The following is a 22,303-nucleotide window of genomic DNA, read 5'->3' as shown; positions in this document are numbered from 1 at the left end:
CCAGCGCATGCCCAGGCCCATCTGAAGTTTGCCAGTGACCATCTGGATGATCCAGAGGAGGAATGGGAGAAGATCATGTGGTCTGATGAGACAAAAAAAACTCCACTCGCCGTGTTTGGAGGAAGAAGAAGGATGAGTACAGCCCCAAGAATACCATCCCAACCGTGAAGCATGGAGGTGGAAACATTCTTTGGGGATGCTTTTCTGCAAAGGGGACAGGACGACTGCACCATATTGAGGGGAGGATGGATGGGGCCATGTATCGGGAGTTCTTGGCCAACAACCTCTTTCCCTCAGTAAGTGCATTGAAGATGGGTCGTGGCTGGGTCTTCCAGCATGACAACGACTCGAATCACACAGCCAGGGCAACTAAGGAGTGGCTCCGTAAGAAGCATCTCAAGGTCCTGGAGTGGCCTAGCCAGTCTCCAGACCTGAACCCAATAGAAAATCTTTGGAGGGAGCTGAAAGTCCGTATTACCCAGCGACAGCCCTGAAACCTGAAGGATCTGGAGAAGGTCTGTATGGAGGAGTGGGCCAAAATCTGCAGTGTGTGCAAACCTGGTCAAGAACTACAGGAAACGTATGATCTCTGTAATTGAAAACAAAGGTTTCTGTACCAAATATTCAGTTCTGCTTTTTTGATGTATCAAATACTTATGTCATGCAATAAAATGCAAATTAATTACTTAAAAATCATACAATGTGACTTTCTGTATTTTTGTTTTAGATTCCGTCTCTCACAGTTGAAGTGTACCTATGATAAAAATTATAGACCTCTACATGCTTTGTAACCAGGAAAACCTGCAAAATCGTCACTGTTGACGATTTTGTATATTTTGTATACTGTCACCATTGTATATACTGAGATCATGTGACATATCATGTGACACTTAGATTGCACACAGGTGGACTTTAACTAATTATGTGACTTCTGAAGGTAATTGGTTGCACCAGATCTTACTTAGGGGCTTCATAGCATTTTTTGAAGTTTTTGAAACAAGTTATTTTTTTTACTTCACCAATTTGGACTTTGTTGTGTATGTCCATTACATGAATTCCAAATAAAAATCCATTTAAATTACAGATTGTAATGCAACAAAATAAGAAAAATGCCAAGGGGGTGAATACTTTTGCAATGCACTGTATTCAGTGAAGTCTCTTTCCAATGCTCGATATCATTCCATCTTTCTCTGACCTTTGACCTCACTCCGCCAATAGTCAATGTACAGTTGGAGTCGGAAGTTTATATACACCTTAGCCAAATACATTTAAACTCAGTTTTTCACAATTCATGACATTTAATCCAATTAAAAATCCCTGTCTTAGGTCAGTTAGGATCACCACTTTATTTTAGGACTGTGAAATGTCAGAAAAATAGTAGAGAGAGTTATTTATTTCAGCTTTTATTTCTTTCATCACATTCCCAGTGGGTCAGAAGTTTACACACACTCAATTAGTATTTGGTAGCATTGCCTTTGAATTGTTTAACTTGGGTCAAACGTTTCAGGTAGCCTTCCACAAGCTTCCCACAATAAGTTGTTTGAATTTGGGCCCATTCCTCCTGACAGAGCTGGTGTAACTGAGTCAGGTTTGTAGGCCTCCTTGCTCGCACACGCTTTGTCAGGTCTGCCACACAAATTTTCTATAGAATTGAGGTCAGGGCTTTGTGATGGCCAATCCAATACCTTGACTTTGTTGTCCTTAAGCCATTTTGCCACAACTTTAGAAGTATGCTTGGGGTCATTGTCCATTTGGAAGACCCATTTGCGACCAAGCTTTAACTTCCTGACTGATGTCTTGATGTTGCTTCAATATATCCACATAATTTTCCAAATCATGATGCCATCTATTTTGTGAAGTGCACCAGTCGCTCCTGCAGCAAAGTACCCCCACAACATGATGCTGCCACCCCCGTGCTTCACGGTTGGGATGGTGTTATTTTGCTTGCAAGCCTCCCCCTTTTTCCTCCTAACATAACGATTGTCATCATGGCCAAACAGTTCTATTTGTGTTTCATCAGACCAGAGGACATTTCTCCAAAAAGTACGATCTTTGTCCAAATGTGCAGTTGTAAACCGTAGTCTGGCTTTTTTATGGTGGTTTTGGAGCTGTGGCTTCTTTGCTGAGCGGCCTTTTAGGTTATGTTGATATCGGACTCGTTTTACTGTGGATATAGATTATGTTGTACCTGTTTCCTCCAGCATCTTCACAAGGTCCTTTGCTGTTGTTCTGGGATTGATTTGCACTTTTCGCACCAAAGTCCGTCCATCTCTAGGAGACAGAACGCATCTCCTTCCAGAGCGGTATGATGGCTGCGTGGTCCCATGGTTTTTATACTTGCGTACTGTTGTTTGTACAGATGAACGTGGTACCTTCAGGCATTTGGAAATTGCTCTCAAGGATGAACCAGACTTGTGGAGGTCTCCAATCTTTTTTCTGAGATCTTGGCTGATTTTCTTTTGATTTTCCCATGATGTCAAGCAAAGAGGCACTGAGTTTGAAGGTGGGCCTTGAAATACATCCACAGGTACACCTCTAATTGACTCAAATTATGTCAATTAGCATACCAGAAGCTTCTAAAGCCATGATATAATTTTCTGGAATTTTCCAAGCTGTTTATAGGAACAGTCAACTTTGCGTATGTAAACTTCTGACCCCCTGGAATTGTGATACAGTGAATTCTAAGTGAAATAATCTGTCTGTAAATTTAAAAAAAAAAATAAAGTAACGAAGTAGATGTCCTAACCGACTTGCCAAAACTATAGTTTGTTAACAGGAAATGTGTGGAGTGGTTGAAAAACTAGTTTTAATGACTCCAACCTAAGTGTATGTAATCTTCTGACTTCAACTGTATGTGTTCTTATTATTCACTTCCAGCTGTCTAAATTCTACTCTTGGGGCCTCTCTCTCTCTGGAGTCTGAGGCTGCTCAGTATTGACGCCATTAAGATTCTCCCTCAGGAGATTTCACTGCAATCATAAAAATATATAAACACTAATCCTGTCATCAGACTCTTGTTTACAAACAGGGATGTAACAAGTACATCTCTTTATATCCATCTCTCTCTATTTCTCTCTCTCTCTCTCTCTCGCTCTATTTCTCTCTCTCTCTCTCTCTCTCTCTCTCTCTCTATTTCTCTCTCTATTTCTCTCTCTCTCTCTCTTACTCTCCCTCTTTCACTCTCTCTCTCCCTCTTTCACTCTCTCTCTCTCTTACTCTCCCTCTTTCACTCTCTCTCTCTCTCTCTTACTCTCCCTCTTTCACTCTCTCTCTCTCTCTCTCTCTCTCTCTCTTACTCGCCCTCTTTCACTCTCTCTCTACCTCTCTCTCTCTCTATTTCTCTCTCTCTCTACCTCTCTCTCTCTCTCTCTCTACCTCTCTCTCTCGCCCTCTCTCTCTCTCTCTCCCCCCTCTCTCTCTCCACTTGCTCTCTCTCTCTCCCCTCTCTCTCTCTCTCTCCCCTCTCTCTCTCTCTCTCTCTCTTACTCTCTCTCTGTCTCTCTCTCTCTCTCTCTCTCTATTTCTCTCCCTCTTTCACCCACTCTCTCTCTCTCTACCTCTCTCTCTACCTCTCTATTTCTCTCCCTCTCTTTCACCCTCTCTCTCTCTCGCTCTCCCCCTCTCTCTCTACCTCTCTCTCTCTTTCTCTCTCTCTCTCTTACACTGTAACTTCCTCTTTCTGCTTAAGTTCATTACAGTCAGCCCCCCTTTCTCCTAACCTCCAAGTGATGGGTTATTTCATTTTAATAGTATTAGATGTTGTGTAAACAACCTTAAAATGTTTAAGCTCTAAAAAAGCCTACTTGATCTTTCTGTAATCCCTGGTTTTTTGATTTAGACTGAGTAGTAAGGTCTTACACAAACACGCCATTGAAACTCATTGCCTAATTTTCTACTGCTCGGCAAATCCGCTTTCAGATTCACAGGCGGCTCCAAAGTCACTAGTTGTCATTGACAAGCGTGCCATTTGTGGAACTCTTGTTTGCGTTTTCCCTGTCGAAATAGGCAAAATAAATATTAGTCAGCCCAGAGTGGATAATTTCTAGCCACACAAAGACGGGAGAGATGAGATGAGCAAGACTCCCAGGCACCATGGCGACAGGGTGGAGGGAGCGAGTGTATGGCAGACTGTTAGAGAAAGAGAGACCCCATAATGATTATCTATGGTCATTGGATTAGGTACCTGTGCTGGAAGCGGAGAGGAGCAGAAGTAGTAGGCCAGTGTGGTGGGGGATAATTATCTCCCCTGTGTGTAAGAGGAGAAACCTTCTCTGCTGTAGAGCACATCTGAGGCCAAGCCCTCCATCGCACTATCAATCAATCATACACTTAGCTAAACTTTTCAGAACAGGCCCGAGCACTTGCCTTGCCTTGCCTTGCCTTGCCTTAGCCAGGCAGCAAATGTTTCTCGTTGGAAAACCACGTGTGTGTGTGTGTCCGTGTCTGTACAAGTGTGCAATGCATACTGTATGTGTAGTGTACATTTTTTCCCCCGTAGAGAAATCATCACAGCCTATGAAAAAAGTATTGTTCACTTTTTTAACTTGTTATACAGTATTAGTATTTCAGAATTAGTAGTATTTAAGTATTTCAGTGTCCATATAAAGTAACATGGCTAGATGAAAGCTAGAAGGCCTGTGAGGTCTTCGTCAGCTGACAGAGAGTGATAGGCAGCAGCTTGGTGCTCAGCAGCCACCTCAGTGTGTCCACAGGTTCTGTCTAACCCTGTGTGGTTGTGAAATAAACACACAGGGCTGTGGACCAGGTTCCGTCTAACTCTTAGTCTGGGTCTTATAGATTTTTGTCTACCCCAGTGTGGTTCTGCAGTGTGGTTCTGTAGGGAACACACAGCTCTGTGGACCTCCTGGCCGTCTCCGTCTGGGAACCATGTGTGGCGGTCGGTTTGGTCCTCCTGTAAAACGATGCACTGAGAAGTGTGACTGCCCCAAATCCGTTTTGGGAGGAAGCGCGGCCGCCTGTCTGTAACACACACCGTCCGTGACACCAACAAGCTCAAGTTAGGATTCGCTCAGTTTGTGTGTGTGTGTGTGTGTGTGTGTGTGTGTGTGTGTGTGTGTGTGTGTCGAATCAAATCAAAGTTTATTTGTCACATGACAGAATACAACAGGTGTAAGCCATACAGTGAAACGCTTACATGCAAGTTCTTCCTTACAAACTCTAGTGTGTGTGCGTGTCTGTGTACTGTGTCACACATAATTTGCCTGTTTAAGGTCAGAAAGCCAAGAGATGTAGGTACTAGTAAAGGCTATCCGCTGATCGCATCTGACTCTGGCCCGTATTTGCTGGTTTGGAAAACCAATATCCCCCAACTCATTTCTGGATGTTTGTGTGCCTGTCAGACATACTCCGCTCCCTCTCCTGCTGCCATCATCACGCCAGTTTGCGGAACACAGGCTGACAGACTTTTACTGGAGAGCTAACTCCTCTCTTACGGAGTGCGCTCCTTTTCCTCCACAGAGAAGTTCATGGGACAGGCCTCGTCCAAACCAAACAGCAAGTGCTTTGCCTCTGCCACCACACTCAACCAAACCTCTTAAATGCTCTCAGGAAAGAAAAATAATGATTTGTAGATGATGATTCCTGAGTCCTGATGATTCCGTGGCAGATCCGGAATGGGGCCGATGATTAACAGGGGAACTCCGGCCCGGGTAATATCACGGAAAATCCAGATAAATGTATTTCCCGCCAGCGGGAGTGGGCCGCCAAGTGCTTTCCCAGGGCAGACAGAGAGCTCTAATTGGCTGCTGGCCTGTCAGAGTGATTATGCGCGCCCCCACGCGGCATCCTGTTGTGACTGCGAGAGCCGTGGCCTAATCTTCATTTAATTAGTCCGCTCGGCACGGCCGACACCGTAGCTACGAAGTGGGGCCTTCAGGAGTGCCCTTGATGCTTCCCGCCTCCCCCTCTCCTCGCGGACACAGGGGCAGCTCTGTCCACCTCTGACCTCTACCAATTCATCGCTGTTCTTCAGAGCTGGGGACATGCAATGTATCTCAAATGATTCATTAAGATGATTCATTAAGACGTGATGAGTCAGGGTATTCAGGGAACAGGTAGCTCTCGATGTTTTACCTCTGAGCTTGAGATTTGAAACATACTAGAATGGCGAGGTTAGAGAGGGTTTACTGTTGTGTTTCTGAGACTCAGATAGAGGATCACGGGTCAGAAGGAAAGACATCAACCTGTCATTGGATTGGCCGGGGCCTCTGCAGCCCTGGGCCAATGGCAGTTGTAGCCAACATTGCGGTCGCACTCACAAATGAACACAGAGGTTCTGCTTCAGTCATCCTCAGTGCCCACCAGTCGCTGCCATAGATCATTCCTTTTCCTATAAGCACTTATTATATTATTCTTTGCATCTCCTAACCGGATGGAAATTGATTATCCAAGCGCATGTCTGGACAGCCAATCAACACTTGATTTATACTGACGGTTCCCTGACCAAACTTCGGGTTTATTTTTCTGCCTCTCGAGCATTTTCGCAGTGTTAAATCTTCCACAGGAGGAGAAAGTCATTACCAGTAGTCTCCGCTCCTTCTCTGCCGTGGTTGCATTCCTCAAAGGAGGCTTCAGAGGAGGGAGTCTCTGATTAACTCCCCACAAAGTGCCCTGCTCCCTGACCAAAATAAATATGTCCACTGTCATTTTGTCAGCAACTGTCTTCGGAGAGCAATATTTGAAACACCCCATGATCCTTGCTGGCTTTTATATGGAGAATCCATCGTCATACCACAGGCATGAGCCATAAACATGTGGAGGCCTTTCAAAGACCAGGGGGGTGGAGGAGAAGGGAGGAGGAGGGGGTGCATTAGTGCTCACTGGGGCTCCATACTCCACAATATTGTCATCTGGTCGGTTCCAAGCAGGAAGAACAGGGGAGGGGGGGTGGGGGGGCTTTTTCCTCCCACTCTCTGGCCCGACAAACTAGTAGTTTTACCGAACAGCCTCTCTAGGCGCATGTAGTCACATTACATGATTACAACATGGAAATCCCAGGCATTTTTTTTTCTTCATCCATTTTAACGGCAATGACCATATTAATTATTGCTTGATTTTCTGCCATAAGGTCGATAACATTTAGGGTTCGTGTTAAGATGAAATCTGATGCGTTAAATGATGAAACATCCATGGAACAACGGACTATTCGTGGGTTTAATCAAGATGATTTGTATGTCACGAAGTAGCCCAACCAAGTGTCTGATTGTTTGTCCGTTTGTGAAAGTGTGTATGTAAGCAAGTATGTGTGTCTGTCCATGACAGTGTGCATAGAGCATTGTAACACTGTTCAAGAAAGCCTCCCTGTCTGAGGTTCTGGCTGGGAGGAAATGAGGCGGCATATGCCCAAACAGCGACAGCCCCATCAAAAACAGACGTACACAAACAAACAAAGTGGCTGCACACTGGAGGGGGAGCAGAGCAGAAGGAAAACGTTTCAAGTCCCCATCAACATGTTTCACAAGTGGGAGAAGTGTACTGTCACAGTGTGATATTGTCCATGACATCGTTAGGGCTGTAAAGCCAGGTTCTTTGCTGAGGGTTCATTGGGGGTTTTAGGGCATTTGGTGGTTTGTCAGTGGTTTCTGTATCTAGAGCTGAGATCTGAGGCAGTGTTCGGTGCTTCAACAGACTCTCATTGAGTTGATGAGTTCAAATGTGGCCCCTGTGAGGGCCCTAAAGGCCCCAGTGTGGCCCCTGCCCGGGATGCATCTCTGCCTGCCAGACCTCTGGCTCTCTGACTGTGGCCCGCACACGCTTTAATTGCCACATACAGACCACACATAGCATACCAACACACACACACACACACACACACACACACACACACGTATTAACAAACACACATAGACACACACACACACACACAAACACACACACTTGCCTACGTACAGAAAAGGACATACAGTGGGGCAAAAAAGTATTTAGTCAGCCAACAATTGTGCAAGTTCTCCCACTTAAAAAGATGAGAGGCCTATAATTTTCATCATAGGTACACTTCAACTATGACAGACAATGAGAAGAAAAAAATCCAGAAAATCACATTGGTGGAAAATAAGTATTTGGTCAATAACAAAAGTTTATCTCAATACTTTGTTATATACCCTTCGTTGGCAATGACAGAGGTCAAACGTTTTCACAAGGCTTTCATACACTGTTTCTGGTATTTTGGCCCCTTCCTCCATGCAGATCTCCTCTAGAGCAGTGATGTTTTGGGGCTGTTGCTGGGCAACACGGACTTTCAACTCCCTCCAAAGATTTTCTATGGATTTGAGATCTGGAGACTGGCTAGGCCACTCCAGGACCTTGAAATGCTTCTTACGAAGCCACTCTTTCGTTGGCACGGTGGTGTGTTTGGGATCATTGTCATGCTGAAAGACCCAGCCAAGTTTCACCTTCAATGCCCTTGCTGATGGAAGGAGGTTTTCACTCAAAATCTCACGATACAGGGCCCCATTCATTCTTTCCTTTACACGGATCAGTCGTCCTGGTCCCTTTGCAGAAAAACAGCCCCAAAGCATGATGTTTCCACCCCCATGCTTCACAGTAGGTATGGTGTTCTTTGGATGCAACTCAGCATTCTTTGTCCTCCAAACACAACGAGTTGAGTTTTTACCAAAAAGTTATATTTTGGTTTTATCTGACCATATTACAGTCTCCCAATCTTCTTCTGGATCATCCAAATGCTCTCTAGCAAACTTCAGACGGGCCTGGACATGTACTGGCTTAAGCAGGGGGACATGTCTGGCACTGCAGGGTTTGAGTCCCTGGCGGCGTAGTGTGTTACCGATGGGAGGCTTTGTTACTTTGGTCTCAGCTCTCTGCAGGTCATTCACTAGGTCCCCCCCGTGTGGTTCTGCAATTTTTGCGCACCGTTCTTGTGATCATTTTGACCCCACGGGGTGAGATCTTGCGTGGAGCCCCAGATCGAGGGAGATTATCAGTGGTCTTGTATGTCTCCCATTTCCTAATAATTGCTCCCACAGTTGATTTCTTCAAACCAAGATGCTTACCTATTGCAGATTCATTCTTCCCAGCCTGGTGCAGGTCTACAATTTTGTTTCTGGTGTCTTTTGACAGCTCTTTGTTCTTGGCCATAGTGGAGTTTGGAGTGTGACTGTTTGAGGTTGTGGACAGGTGTCTTTTATACTGATAACAAGTTCAAATAGGTGCCATTAATACAGGTAACGAGTGGAGGACAGAGGAGCATCTTAAAGAAGAAGTTACAGGTCTGTGAGAGCCAGAAATCTTGCTTGTTTGTAGGTGACCAAATACTTATTTTCCACCATCATTTGCAAATAAATTAATTAAAAATCCTACAATGTGATTTTCTGGATTATTTTTCTCATTTTGTCTGTCATAGTTGAAGTGTACCTATGATGAAAATTACAGGCCTCTCTCATATTTTTAAGTGGGAAAACTTGCACAATTGGTGGCTGACTAAATACTTTTTTGCCCCACTGTAGTGTAGTTTGTTTATCTACTCAACTCTACCCTTGTCTTCTCTCTCTCTCTCTTTCTCTCTTTCTTTCTCTCTCTTACGCAAACATACACACATCTTTCAGACATGCAAGCACCATATGACAATGACAATCGGAATGACAGACAATGTGCAGTGCACACAACACAGGAGAACATTTTAGCATGGTGGTATTGGTGCACATTTTCGAGGGGAATATCGGCGTGCCCGCGTCCGCCCCCTTGAGTGTGCTGGCTGTAAGGAGAAGGGAAGGTTGCCGGCTAGGAACATCTGGTGCACAGTGGCACCGGCTCAGCCACCAGAAGCCCCTCTTCCTCTCTCTTTCTCTTCCTCCCCCCTCTCTCTCTTCCCCCCCCCCCCCCCCTCTCCTTCTCTCCATCCATCTCTGGCGGGCCTGGTCTTCATAGAGACATCACAGCTTTTAATTAGAGCCTGATGATTCACAGAGAGAGGCTGCGGCTTTTGACCCACTCATGTCCAGGAGCTTGGACCCAGGGAACAGACACACAGACACAACAAAGCAACAAGTACAGGCCTGCCAGCTGCGCGTGTGTGTGTGTGTGTGTGTGTGTGTGTGTGTGTGTGTGTGTGTGTGTGTGTGTGTGTGTGTGTGTGTGTGTGTGTGTGTGTGTGTGTGTGTGTGTGTGTGTGTGTGTTCGTGCGAGCATACTTGCGTGTGTGTCAGTGTTTGTGAACACAGACAAATACAGGGAAGGAGAAGCAGAGCACTTAAGTAGAGGCCCGCTCATAAAGGTTGTACTCAACTCAACACACCAAAGCAATAGTGGGCTCTGAGGAGACGGCAACCGTTTGGGCTGTCTGTAACTGTAATACGTGTTTTATTACACGGAGGTGAGGGGATGGCTGTCGTTTACAGGCTCCTAACCAATTGTGCTATTTTGTGTGTTTTTTTTTTTTTTTCCAGTATCCCCTGTATATAGCCTCGTTATTGTTATTTCATTGAGTTACTTTTTTTACTTTAGTTTATTTAGTCAATATTTTCTTAACTCTTATTTTCTTAAAACTGGATTGCTGGTGAAGGGCTTGTAAGTAAGCATTTCACGGGAAGGTCTACTACACCTGTTGTACTCGGTGCATGTGACAAATAACATTTAATTAGATTTGAAATGTGATTGTGGATATCGAAAAGGAAAAAACTTGAGAAACCATAGATTCTATGGTTCATCCAACCTCTCAGACTTCTATGTGAATTCCTCAAAAGGGAGTTTGACCAATCCCAGGTGCCTATCGTTGCTGTTTTAAATCCCCTGTAAAGTGCACCTAGTTTGCTTCGTTGGTGGCAGGCTTTGGGATCATAACCCCACCCCAATAGGCCTTGAGGCTGGGTATTGCAGTTGAATGGGATCACAAGTCACTCTATGAGCCTCATACAAATCTACCTACCGTCATACCTCTTTGGAAGGATGTTGGTGCCTGAAATACACGACTCTCTCTCTCTTATTCGAGGTGAGACCCTGAAACGGCCATCGAAATGGACATTTCACTGTAATTGAAGGAGGCCAAAGAACAAACCCATCAAATATTTTCCCTATGTTAAGACGTCAGGAAATCCCCCTGTTTGAGTGAGTGGAGGTGTATTGGGATTATTATTGACAGACAGGGAGATAGCTGGTGCCTGGGTAGGAGAGGAGAAGAGACTACAACAGCAGCCTATAGCTGGATGATACAGGATCTGTAAGATCTGTCCGCTTCAGTCAGCTGTCTGCTTGACTGGCGCTTGACAGGCTTCTGATCGAGCTCAGGCCTTAGTGAGGATCAGGGACTACTGAGAACTGACTGCTCTGGGTCTCTAATGAAAACATACACACAACAGGAGCTCCGCTAGGACATCAAACAGACTGACTTCTCGGCTCAAATTAGACTTTGTCTAGTCGAAAATACAACATTTTACAAAATGGTTTGCGGTGTTTTCAGTCTTTGTAAGTGCATTGTCGAAGGAGATGGGGTGAAAACCGTCCAGACTTATGCAAAACACAAAAACAAAGTTATATCCTGGAGTCCCTTGTCATCCGCTATAGCACGGGGATTGTGCTGTGATCCCCACAGCCCCTCTCTCTGGTTTAGCATCTAAGCCCGTCTGACTTAGCATGGCTCCTTCGTTAGGGCCTAGTTCCTCTTTACGGGACAGTTGTGCTCTGTGTCCAGACACGGAGGGGGGGGGGGGGGGGATTTCCTCCCCTCCCCTCTGTTTTCCCAGAGGAGAAGGGGATGAAGTGGAGGATAGGGGGATGAAGGGACATGGTGGAGAAATTAGGTATAAAGCAGTGAATCATGCTGGACAATTTCCTCTTAGACCCCCCCCCCCCAAGGCCCCAGGGGGAAGTTGTGGTGTGTGTGTATGCATGTATGTGGTGGGGGGGGGGGGGGGGGGGGGGGGGGGGATAGACCAGAGGGGCTGTTGTAGGCCAGGGAGCCAGGGAGAGGAGAGCACACACACATGCCCCAGACAGCAGACAGACAGGCTGTGTGTGGCAGACTCTGGGTCGCCCGTTATGCCCCCTTGGCGTCCTCACAATGCAGACATGATGTTCTTTATGTATGTATGATGCACTGTTGACACAGCCTTGTTATTTCAGTGTATGTGAGCCCCTCTGTCTGGAAGAGGATACACTCCATCGTGTGTGGGTGCGTGCGTGCGTGCATGCTTGTGTGTGTGTGTGTGTGTGTGTGTGTGTGTGTATGCACCATAATGCATACATACTCAGCGAGGCTCACGATAGTGTGAGTACAGTATATATTACACAATTTATGTGTGTGCGCGTGTTAGGAAGGGTCTTCCAGACGGCACCGTGAACGTTAGCAGAAGAACCCTCCTCCTTGTGGCCCCACAAAAGGCTCCAGAGATCCAGAGAACCTCCTACCATCCAGAACATGTATTGCCTGCCCCCTACCTGCTCTGCTCCCCACCTTGGGCCCCCTACCCAGGCCCACTCAACACACCCCAACAGGAAATGCATCTTCACCATCCTGAAATGAAAAACAAATGTTCCATCCAGTAGTTTTGTTTAATCCTTAGTGTGAGGAGGTCACCTCCATGGCAGGACTACGTGTGTTTTGTCTCTCGGCGCTAGCGAGCGAGCTTTTGAAAGTGTACAGTTAAGACTGGGTAGGTGGGGTTTTACGAAGGGACAGAATTGGGGTGCTCTGGAGTGGGAGTTCTTCACTCTCCTCAGTTAAAGGGTGCCAAGGCTGGTTTTAAAAGGCAAAGGCAGAGTGTGTAAAAGTGAACTGCCAAGTCCTGTTTTTATTGGCTTTTACTGTTTAATTGCATGGCGTAAGATAATGAGTCGCAGAGGCAATCGACTCCAAACAAAGGGAGAGTCAAGAATGCGACCAAGTCAGCACCATGTTTCCCTGTTTAAAATGGTTCATTTCATGAGGGAATTACCCTGCACCTATCAATTGATATGTAATCTGTGCGATGGAATGAAGATCAATGATTCTGTTTCTACCCCCCCCCCCCCCCCCCCCCAGCACATTTCTAAGGCTTGCAGGAAATATTGACATAAAATTGATTCAATGAAATGAATGAGTGAGATCAAATAATTTGATCTGATGATGGAAGACACCCCACAATGGAAGCATGAGAATGAGAGCCCCACCCTCTCCTCTGCTATGTGACTGAAGTAGAACGTAATTGACACCTGCCCTATTATTCCAGACAGGATGATAAATGTGTAATATTCCACCCACTTGACTGTTTAATTGGACCCCCGGACTCCTTTTCCACCACCCCCTGGTTTGCTACAGCTATCCGCAGCTTGCTAACACTCTCACACACACACACGCCCACTCGCACCAGCACACGCACTAGCAGAGCCACACACAGGCACGCAAGCAAGCATGTACACAGGCGCACAAGCACGCTCAACCACTGACAGACACACACACACACACGCGCATAACGACAGAGCTTTTTATTTTGCTCGTCAGAAATGAAACCCAACATTTCGCCATTCGTTAAAGTTAACTAAAGCTAATTATTCCTCCTTTTCTGATGGTTCCGCGGGGTAGCAGCTCCATGTATTTAGGCCCAGATGTGTGTGCGTGTGAGTCAGTCGGGGGAAGATAGCAGACCGTAGATGGTGTTGTGCAGCTCTTTTTTGAGTTTCAGGTGTATCAGACACAGCGGCCTAGTCATCACACCTGCGCTCTGCGTGGCCCTCTGACGTTGCCGTAGTGACACCATCCGTAAAGTAGAGCCAGAGTTGGTGGGCAAGCGCCAATTTAACCCGGAGAGGGGGACCATTTGAGGGGAGCAGAGTTGCGAGTGACTCTGCAGAGGTTTGTTTTGATTTCCAAAATTGGGGCCGGGTCTGCTGGCTTGCCTATGTTAGCGATGTGGTGGTGGCGGTTAGCCACATATTGACCAAATATTTACCGGTAGCCCTCTCATTTGCAAAGTCTCAGTATGCATACTCAGTGTTGACAGATCAGAAACTGACTGAGCGTTGACTGAAAGTTCGCTGAATGGTTCCATCGTCAGACAGTGGCCTTCCCTCAACACCGGACCATTTCTGGATACCGGACCCTTCCTGTATAGCGATCGTGGATTAACGTTCCATCTTTGTCACAGTCATTCAGCAGCTCGACGGAGGGAATAAAATCCAACTCTATATTACCCACCGGGCAGATTAATCACGGTGTCAGTCATGCATTATTTGCCGGGGCTTCTCCTTGCTCAAGACGCTAATCTCCAAGTTGGGTTTTCGATTTGACTTATTGTCAGCGAAATGGAGCATCAAAAGGCGGAACCGGTGGACTAACCTGCTGCTTAATCTCCCGACAGAGCCTCCGCCGCATAGATGAGAAAATAATGACCCACCTAATCCCAACATTAGCTTTTTAAATCGGAATGCAGATGTTTTAAATCATCCCTGCTAAGCAGGATGGGTGATTGTAAGCAGAGCACTGGGGGAAAGAGAATGAGAATGAGAAAGAGAAGAGAGAGAGAAGAGAAAGTACGATTCAGAGTAATCTTGTTAGGCTAAATGACGCTGTGCAGATAGGCTCTTGTCATCCGGTTGGCAAGATGGACTTGTTCTCATAAAAGATTGTCCTCTCTGGACAAAGAGGGTGTTTTTTCTTTCTCATTTTCGCCGAGCACATCTCTATCTTTCCCAATTCCCAACTCTTTTTTTTCCAAATGTCCCTCCATCTTCATCTCTCTCCCTCTCGCCCTCTTTCCTACCTCTCTCTCTCTCTCTCTCATACACTGTCACTCAAAAGCCCCCCCCGCTACATTTCTTCATGTTTCTTCATTATCCTCCTCCTCCTCTTCTCTATTACTCACTCTCTCTAAACTCCCTGTCACTTTTAGATCATATCTTTTCATGTGAACATCTGCAGACCTTGGCTCACCACATGTCCTTAACCATTTTACATACCCACATACACACACTGTCCATGGAGTGTATCTTCTTCCGGACAGAGGAGCTCGTCGGTGTGAGTGAGAGGAGTTGGCTACAGATACGTTCCCCTTCACGGTATTATAAATGTATGTGTGAGGAGGCCTTTAATGGCTGCTAATCCAATTTCTGCCACTGAAATCAAATCTCGCTGGCGCCAGTAGTCCCCTCCTTCCCTCACAAATAATGGCTTTCGATTTGGCATGTTTATGAAGCAAAGTTCCAGCTTTTCCGTACTAAATCCACAAGAATCTTCTTCGGAATTGTTTTGATCCCCTACCCTCAACCCCCTTCTCCTAAGAAACATATTAATTGATGGTCTCGGGATGATGGCGGCGTTTACTGGCGGGATGAGGTAACAAAAGGAGTGGAGAGGGTTCACTTCAAGGGGAGGAACACATTTACCGTTCGTCTTAATGCCTTCTCGAGGTTGGTGCCATCGATTTCCTCCAACCACAAGCGGAGCAGATAAGATTAGGCCTTCGATTGGTGCACTGCCTGCTGGAGCCCGAGCTCTGGGTGGATGAAGTCACTTGGCCGTGCTGCCAGACAGTCAGTACACACACACACACACACACACACACACACACACACACAGTGGTCATGGCCTCAGCGATTATAGATTTGCATGCAGGTACACACTCCCACAGTGGCAGCTACCAGGTCTGTATTTCGAAATAATCATCCCTTTTCTTTTCTCTCTCGATCAAGGTCTGTTTTTGTCAATGTCCTCATTGAACTGAGCCCATTCTTGGCAGCGTGAAGAACAGAACATTAACCTAATGATGGAAAAACAGAACGTTATTTATTACATAATTCAAACACTCACTCATCGTAAGGAATACATTTTCTCTGGTTTATTCGGTTCTCAAAAACAAAGATATTGGATTTGGAGATAGGTGAAGGGAGTTTTGGTTCCGTCCTTCTCCCCTGTGTAAAATGCTATTCAATTAGACAAGTTGAATGGACCGCAACTCAGAGTGCCATGGGCATATCTCCTGAGAGAGAGCATAGTGTTATTGTTACTATACAACAGGCCTACAGAACTGCTTTCCTGTTGGGTATCTGGCTATGTCTCAACCACCATCAGAGATATAAAGAGAGAGATGTGAATGAGAGAGAGAGAGAGAGAGAATGAAAGATAGAGATGTGAAAGAGAAATTGTAAGTGATGGATCTCAACCGGACTTGTCCTGGAATGTCCCAGTCAGCGGAGGTCAGGGTGGAACTCCCACCCCAGTGCATGTAGGGAAGTCTAATCTGCCTCTCCCAGGTGCTTTGGCAGCTGATAAGATTGTATATGACATTAGAGGGTCCAAGACACATTTGTCAGACTTTGAGCTGATATGGAAGAGCGTACACACCCAGGCACACATGTACATAGCCTAGTCTTAAACAAACACACAGATACAATGCAGGCTTGGAGGGCACTCCAGAGCTTTCTTCAGGTAGCAAGAACTTTACCAGAACCAGACCTGGTTCATGCAGTGAGACCAAGATTGGGCTTACTTACACACAGGCACAAATACTAATGTACACACACACACTATGTCTATAATACACACACAGTGATAATGGTGGGGTCATCCTCTGCCACCACAACAGCTTCTGCTCTTGATTCAAAACTACAAAACATTTTGAATTGCTTATAATGTTTTGTTTGTTTGTTAAATTTACTCTGACTATGAACCCGTCCACATGCAAAGCTTTAGATGGCAGATTTTTTCTACAAAAAAAACATTATACAATTAAGGATTGCAGAAGTGATGCGAAATGTGGCCAAAACTGAAAAGAAAATGGGGTAAAAATTGTGAAAGTATTTTCTGAAATGAAAGCCATTCTTCAATTTTGGCAGTAAGTTTAAATTCTGGGTCAGTGTGGGGTAAAACAAAAATAGCTCAAATTATTTGAAGATTTCTGTTCCTTCCAAGACAAATGATCTGTACTCGCTCTAAGATTTATGAATTTGTTCCTTGTTTGGAAAGTAATTGAGTTCACTTCTTAATAATTTATTTCCTGGTAAATAAAAAATAAATAATTCTAAGAACTCTGGCTTGCATAATCAACTTAAGTGTTTACATTGATTGTAAATATACCATCATAAAAGCGTTGTGTATTCACTCTGTGTTACGTCCTGGTAAATGCTAAATGTGAAAGAGACAGACCCTGAGATGATGTGCCATCTCATCAGCCTTATATCAGATGCAGAGGGGGTAAGATCTATGTTCTCTTGGTATTGGTTGCCCTCTAGCTGTCAGCCTAGAGAACTCTGATTATGAAATAGAACCCAGCGTAGTCCATGCTTTCATGGACACAGGTCAAACAGAGACAGAAATGTTCATCAGCTCACTTGGACAGTTCTGATGACATTCCGGGACGTTTGGTTTTTACAGTTCACATTGTCCTGGAATAAATGAGATATGACGTGAGGCAGATAGACCTCAGACCTGGGACAAATACATAATATGTCACGGTAATACTTTGAGGGGTGCTCAATTTATTTAGCTATTTTGGGACTCTTCCTTCTTTTTTTTATCCGTTGGTTACATTGTACTGGGGCAAACCAAATGAAGCACAGCTCAAGCTTTTGTAAGTGTTTACTCACACAATTTACTTACGTCTTATGAGATGAGCAGTTTCTGTGACGTAGAATCCCGGTCTATATAATGTCATGGAGATGTGCAATCCCTTGTTTTTCCAAGAACACGCTGTAGCCGCGTGGTGTAAGACAAGTGTCATGTAGTTCACAAACATCTTAAAGCCGTGTGGATTATATCCTTTCTGTGTTCGTGACTATCCAGGAAAGCTATACTGTCGGTCTTTAAGTGAGCTCTCACACATTTATTTGCACTACACGCAAACTCGCACAACACGCAGACAGCCTAATGGTTCCATGGAATGGCCCATATGGGCCTAGCCCAGCTACAGAGGCCTTTTCAATACAGCAATGTTTGCTTTATTGCCATCAAATGTAATTAGTCTTGAGCGCAGAGCAACACTGTTTCAAATGAAAAGGACCTCTTTTAAATGGCAATTAGGAAAAGAAACCTATGGTCCGGATTGACTTGAGCGTTATGCGTGCACTAACAGTCGTAACCATACTGTAACTCACCCAAAGAATCGAAAGCGACATTACTAAACGAGCATAGCAACTTTGCTGTTAATGTTTTTCAATTGGAGGTCACGGAAAGTTTAGAGCAAGATGTATGTTTTCCCCATGAGATGTGATTTTAAATCCTTTTATGGTCTGAAGAGGGGATTTTTTTTGAATAAGATATTGCGTGTCGGCAACGTAATTTCTCGCCCTCGGAATGGCCGATGGTGACCACAAATAGCTAGCTAGATTGAATTGATTGCAGGAAATGGCTCTGAAATGTGGAAGTGAAATTGGTTGATATTTGTGCAACTGTAACATGACTCTCGTTTAAAAGAGCTAAAACAGAACATTTTATATGTCCCCATTTCTTGGAAATATTAAAAAATATATTTTACAGTGTGGTGCTGAGATGTTCAATTGAACCAGACTTTTTTTGGGCGGCTTTAAATGGCTGGCATTTGGCCAGGCCATATGAGAAGGTAATTAGAGGTAATTCTGCCACATATTACACACTTTAGCCTTATTTTCCTTAGTGAAATGGCATGAACAAGTGCAATAATAGGACACGGAGCCAGGTTTTGTAAACCTACCGCTGAGACACCCATTTATGTAGCATTTTTCAGTGTTTTCCCCCCTCGGCGAACCATAGCATGCCTTGTTTCTTGCTGTGCCAAATCAGGATCCAGATAGCATCTCATCATCCAAGCCTGACTCTAGTTTTCCCCCCATCAGATTTTATTTTTCTTCAGATCACTGACCCACTCAAAACCAGCAGAGCTATGCCACTGGGCAGAGGGGTTGGCAGCAGGATTGTGCCCCCACCACCCGAAGCCAACCTTCATTCAGCCCCATCACTTCTCCCTCTCTTTATTTTTCTCTCTCTCTCTCACACTCACACACATACACACACCTCGTTAAATTATGTGTGTCTTTTGGCAGCCAAACTGTTGCCTTTTGGTTCAGTAGCCTCTGTCATAGGGAACCATGGGTACCGAGGTACCGCCGCACACGGTTCCATTAGCACAGATTCCCAACATGCTTTGCCCACACCAATGACAACTGGGATACATTAAGATACATTAACCCTGGGCTTATGAACGAGGACCTTTCCAGTTCTGACAGAGTTTTATGCAATTTCCCCAGAGAGAGAGAGAGGTGATGGGGCTGAATAAAGGCACATTTTGCTGCCAACCGCTCTGCCCAGTGGCATAGCTCTGCTGGTTTTGAGTGGGTAAGGAGGGGACCAAGATATATGGTATATATGTGTGTATATATATATATACATATACATTAGCTGGTTTTAGAGAGACACCAAAGGGATGGAATAAAGGTTTTTACTGTGTTCCTTTTTTACATTGATGCACTGCTCTTCTAATAGGCTCTCTCTTGTCTTTCTGCTTCAGGAGGATCAGGGAAGCAGCGACCCAAAGAACCAAAGAAGTCCAACAAGCAGAGGCTCCGGTTCCAGGCCCAGAATCAGCATAGTGACCACCTGGCCTCCATGAGCTCCAGCCAGTAGAGGACTGAGTCCCCCCCACACACCCCACCCCTTGGAACCTAAACAACACAAAGCTGCTAGCTGCTGCTCCACAAACCTCCACCCCACCCCCCCACCCCAGCACACAGTCACACTACACCATATTAATGACCCTACACATGTCTATGGTTGTAGTAAAGTACACATATGCCCTCTGTCCCTGTCTCTCTCTGTCTTCTGCTGCTTCCCTCGTACCGCAGAGTACCGCATCGTAGTGTGCCGCTGACAGATCAGCCAATCAGCTCCCCCCTTTTGACCCCACTGTGACATCATAGAACTCCTAGAAACACTCGTTCCTTTTGCTCACACGCCATGTACGTCTGGGGAGAACAAACCAACGAGGGGAAACCGACACACACCGACTGACAGACGGAGGACGCGAAAGAGCAGGAGAATGAGGAATGAGATGGATGTTGATAATAGTGGTGACGGTCCAGCTATGGGGGCAATGGAAGACGCCAAGACGACGACTCTGACGGAGAGAGGAAGAACGTGCGAAGAGAGAGAATGAGAGGATGATCAAGAGAAGAGGAGAGATTTGGCAGAAGCAACAAGGGTGACGGCTATTAAGTGACATCTTGAAATAATTGAGACTCTTCTGTATTTATTTCAAAGCAAACTCTTATTTTCCCTCATTGGAGGCGGAGTGTTCCATGTATGGCCTTTTTGTTCATTGTGTACATTTTTTGAGAGTCATGTTAAGAAATACCATGCGTAGTTGCAATGTATTTTATTCTCAGCACAAAATGTTTACGTCCAGAACCCGCTTTAATGCTCTAACTGTATGCTGTGGATAAAGACATGTTAGTTGTTCAAACTTAGCATGGCAACAAACTCATGTGTACATAGTTGATGAGTTCATCTAATTATAAAACCTATTACTGTATTTTCGGTATTGACTCCTCCCAGCGTTCTAAATGTTTCAGAGAAAAGGATGTAATACCAAGCTACAGATTCAAAAAAGACTGAAAACGAAATAATAAACATAGCCAACACATAGCTATTACATTTATATGGTATATATTTGATTTATTTATTGATTCTATTTTGTACTTTTGTGTTCGGTGACAATTTTGTCTCGTACTGTTACTCCTCTGTGCTGAAATATGATTTGAATCCCACAATACAGATATCTTTAAAAGAGCCTCTTGTTTGTGTCTGGTCATGCGAAACAGTTTGAGTGTTGCATCGCGTTCATGTGGTCTCATCTACTGATTTCAAAGTTTCAAAAACGGCAAAACTAAAGTGCGTACTTTGTTTGACATTCTTTAGGTTTGATATTCAGGGTTCGACAAATATATGGTCATAGGAGTACATATGTGTTTGATTAAAATACATTTCATGTGACTGTTGATGTAGCTTTTCAGTCTTACGGTTCATGGACAGCTAGGAGCGCTAGCTTTAGCTTGTCCCTCCCGCATTAGTATATAATTATGTAATTTGAAAAACATTTGTGATATCAATCATGCAATGTGCACTGCGTGACACAAGCTGCCTTCGAGCCAGGGAGATTCGATATGGTCAATTGACCGTGACAGCATGACGTCACTGTGAACGGCCTGTAAGCCATCTTGACGTATCCTCACGGATGGTGCAAGGCCACATTGTGATGTCACCACCGTATCATTCATTTCCACCCTCATTATCTTACACATGATTTGGCAAAATAACTGCCTACTGTGCTTCCTTCCTTCACACACACACACACACACACACACACACACACACCCTCTTTATTTGAGCACACATTAGATCTCATTCATTTCCAGGGTTTCAAAACATCAAATAAGTATAAAAATCCTAAATGTGCTGGCTTGCCAAGAAAGGTTTAACGCCAGTCATGGCTAATTAACCTAGTGATGCATACTGTGTAATCATTGCCCCTTAAAAAATGTGAGGCTGTATCTGCCAGACAGCTTATGGACACACAGTAGCGAATGAAACAACGTTGTGTCCTATATCATCCTGGGAGACACCGACCGCAGGCTTCCTTTTCCTAGTAATCCTCTGAAGTCACACATGATTTTTCCAGAGGGAAAGATGCGACAGTGTTGATGCTCAAATAACACATAATACCCGGTTCGTCCATGTAGCCTTCTCGGAGAAGGAGTGAAACAAACCTCTTGCAGTGAAACAGTAGCCTCAGCTAGGAATGGCGAAGGCCTCAACATACAGTATGGTCTTTCACAGGTGTTGGAAAGGAGCACGGAGAAGGATGCTTGACATACTCTTCATTTTTACAGCTTAACACTTCCCTTAACCTTTCCCCTTGAAATGTATGGGTACTTATTGTCATAAAAGGGGAATATCATCTTTGATGCACCTTATAGAAATGAGAGATATCCATAAAGCCTAGAGTGCAGAACAGTGACTGAATGGAAATGTAAAAGTAATACTAAGTGTTTTAAAAGACATCTGCTGCTGGTTAAAAGTTAATGAACGATTTACAGATGTCATCCCTAGGGCCAGACTGTCACTGTTTCAGACTGGGAATGAACTGCATTGAAGTGGATTCATTAAGGAGAAGACCACCAACACCACTGAAACACTACACAAAGTCTAGTGGGGGGGAAACTAAGTGCACACTGGAGAATCTCCCTTACCTTTCCGTTTCCAATTATTCCTCTGTCTTTCATCCATTCTGGGTGTATTTGTGTCGTCGGTGAGAAACTGCATTCAGGGTTTCTTTAATGTTGGTTAGTGCATCAATGTTCACCCAGACATCAGAAGGTAGCCCGGCTGATC

General features: G+C 44.8%; 1 protein-coding gene across 2 annotated transcripts in view; it reads left to right on the top strand.

Moving 5' to 3' along the window:
- Window positions 1-20,702, top strand: part of LOC110489798 (R-spondin-2) — an 80,512-nt gene extending 59,810 nt beyond the window's left edge. For both annotated transcript variants that reach the window (XM_036948433.1, XM_021562721.2), the window contains exon 6: window positions 19,425-20,702. In XM_036948433.1, the coding sequence (XP_036804328.1) occupies window positions 19,425-19,540 (116 nt within the window). In that variant the 3' untranslated portion in view covers window positions 19,541-20,702. The remainder of the gene's footprint in view (window positions 1-19,424) is intronic.
- The last annotated feature ends 1,601 nt before the right edge of the window (window positions 20,703-22,303 follow it).

Source organism: Oncorhynchus mykiss, chromosome 2 (genome assembly GCF_013265735.2).
Source record: "Oncorhynchus mykiss isolate Arlee chromosome 2, USDA_OmykA_1.1, whole genome shotgun sequence".
Taxonomy (NCBI): Eukaryota; Metazoa; Chordata; class Actinopteri; order Salmoniformes; family Salmonidae; genus Oncorhynchus; species Oncorhynchus mykiss.
This window is presented reverse-complemented; position numbering and strand designations above follow the sequence as displayed.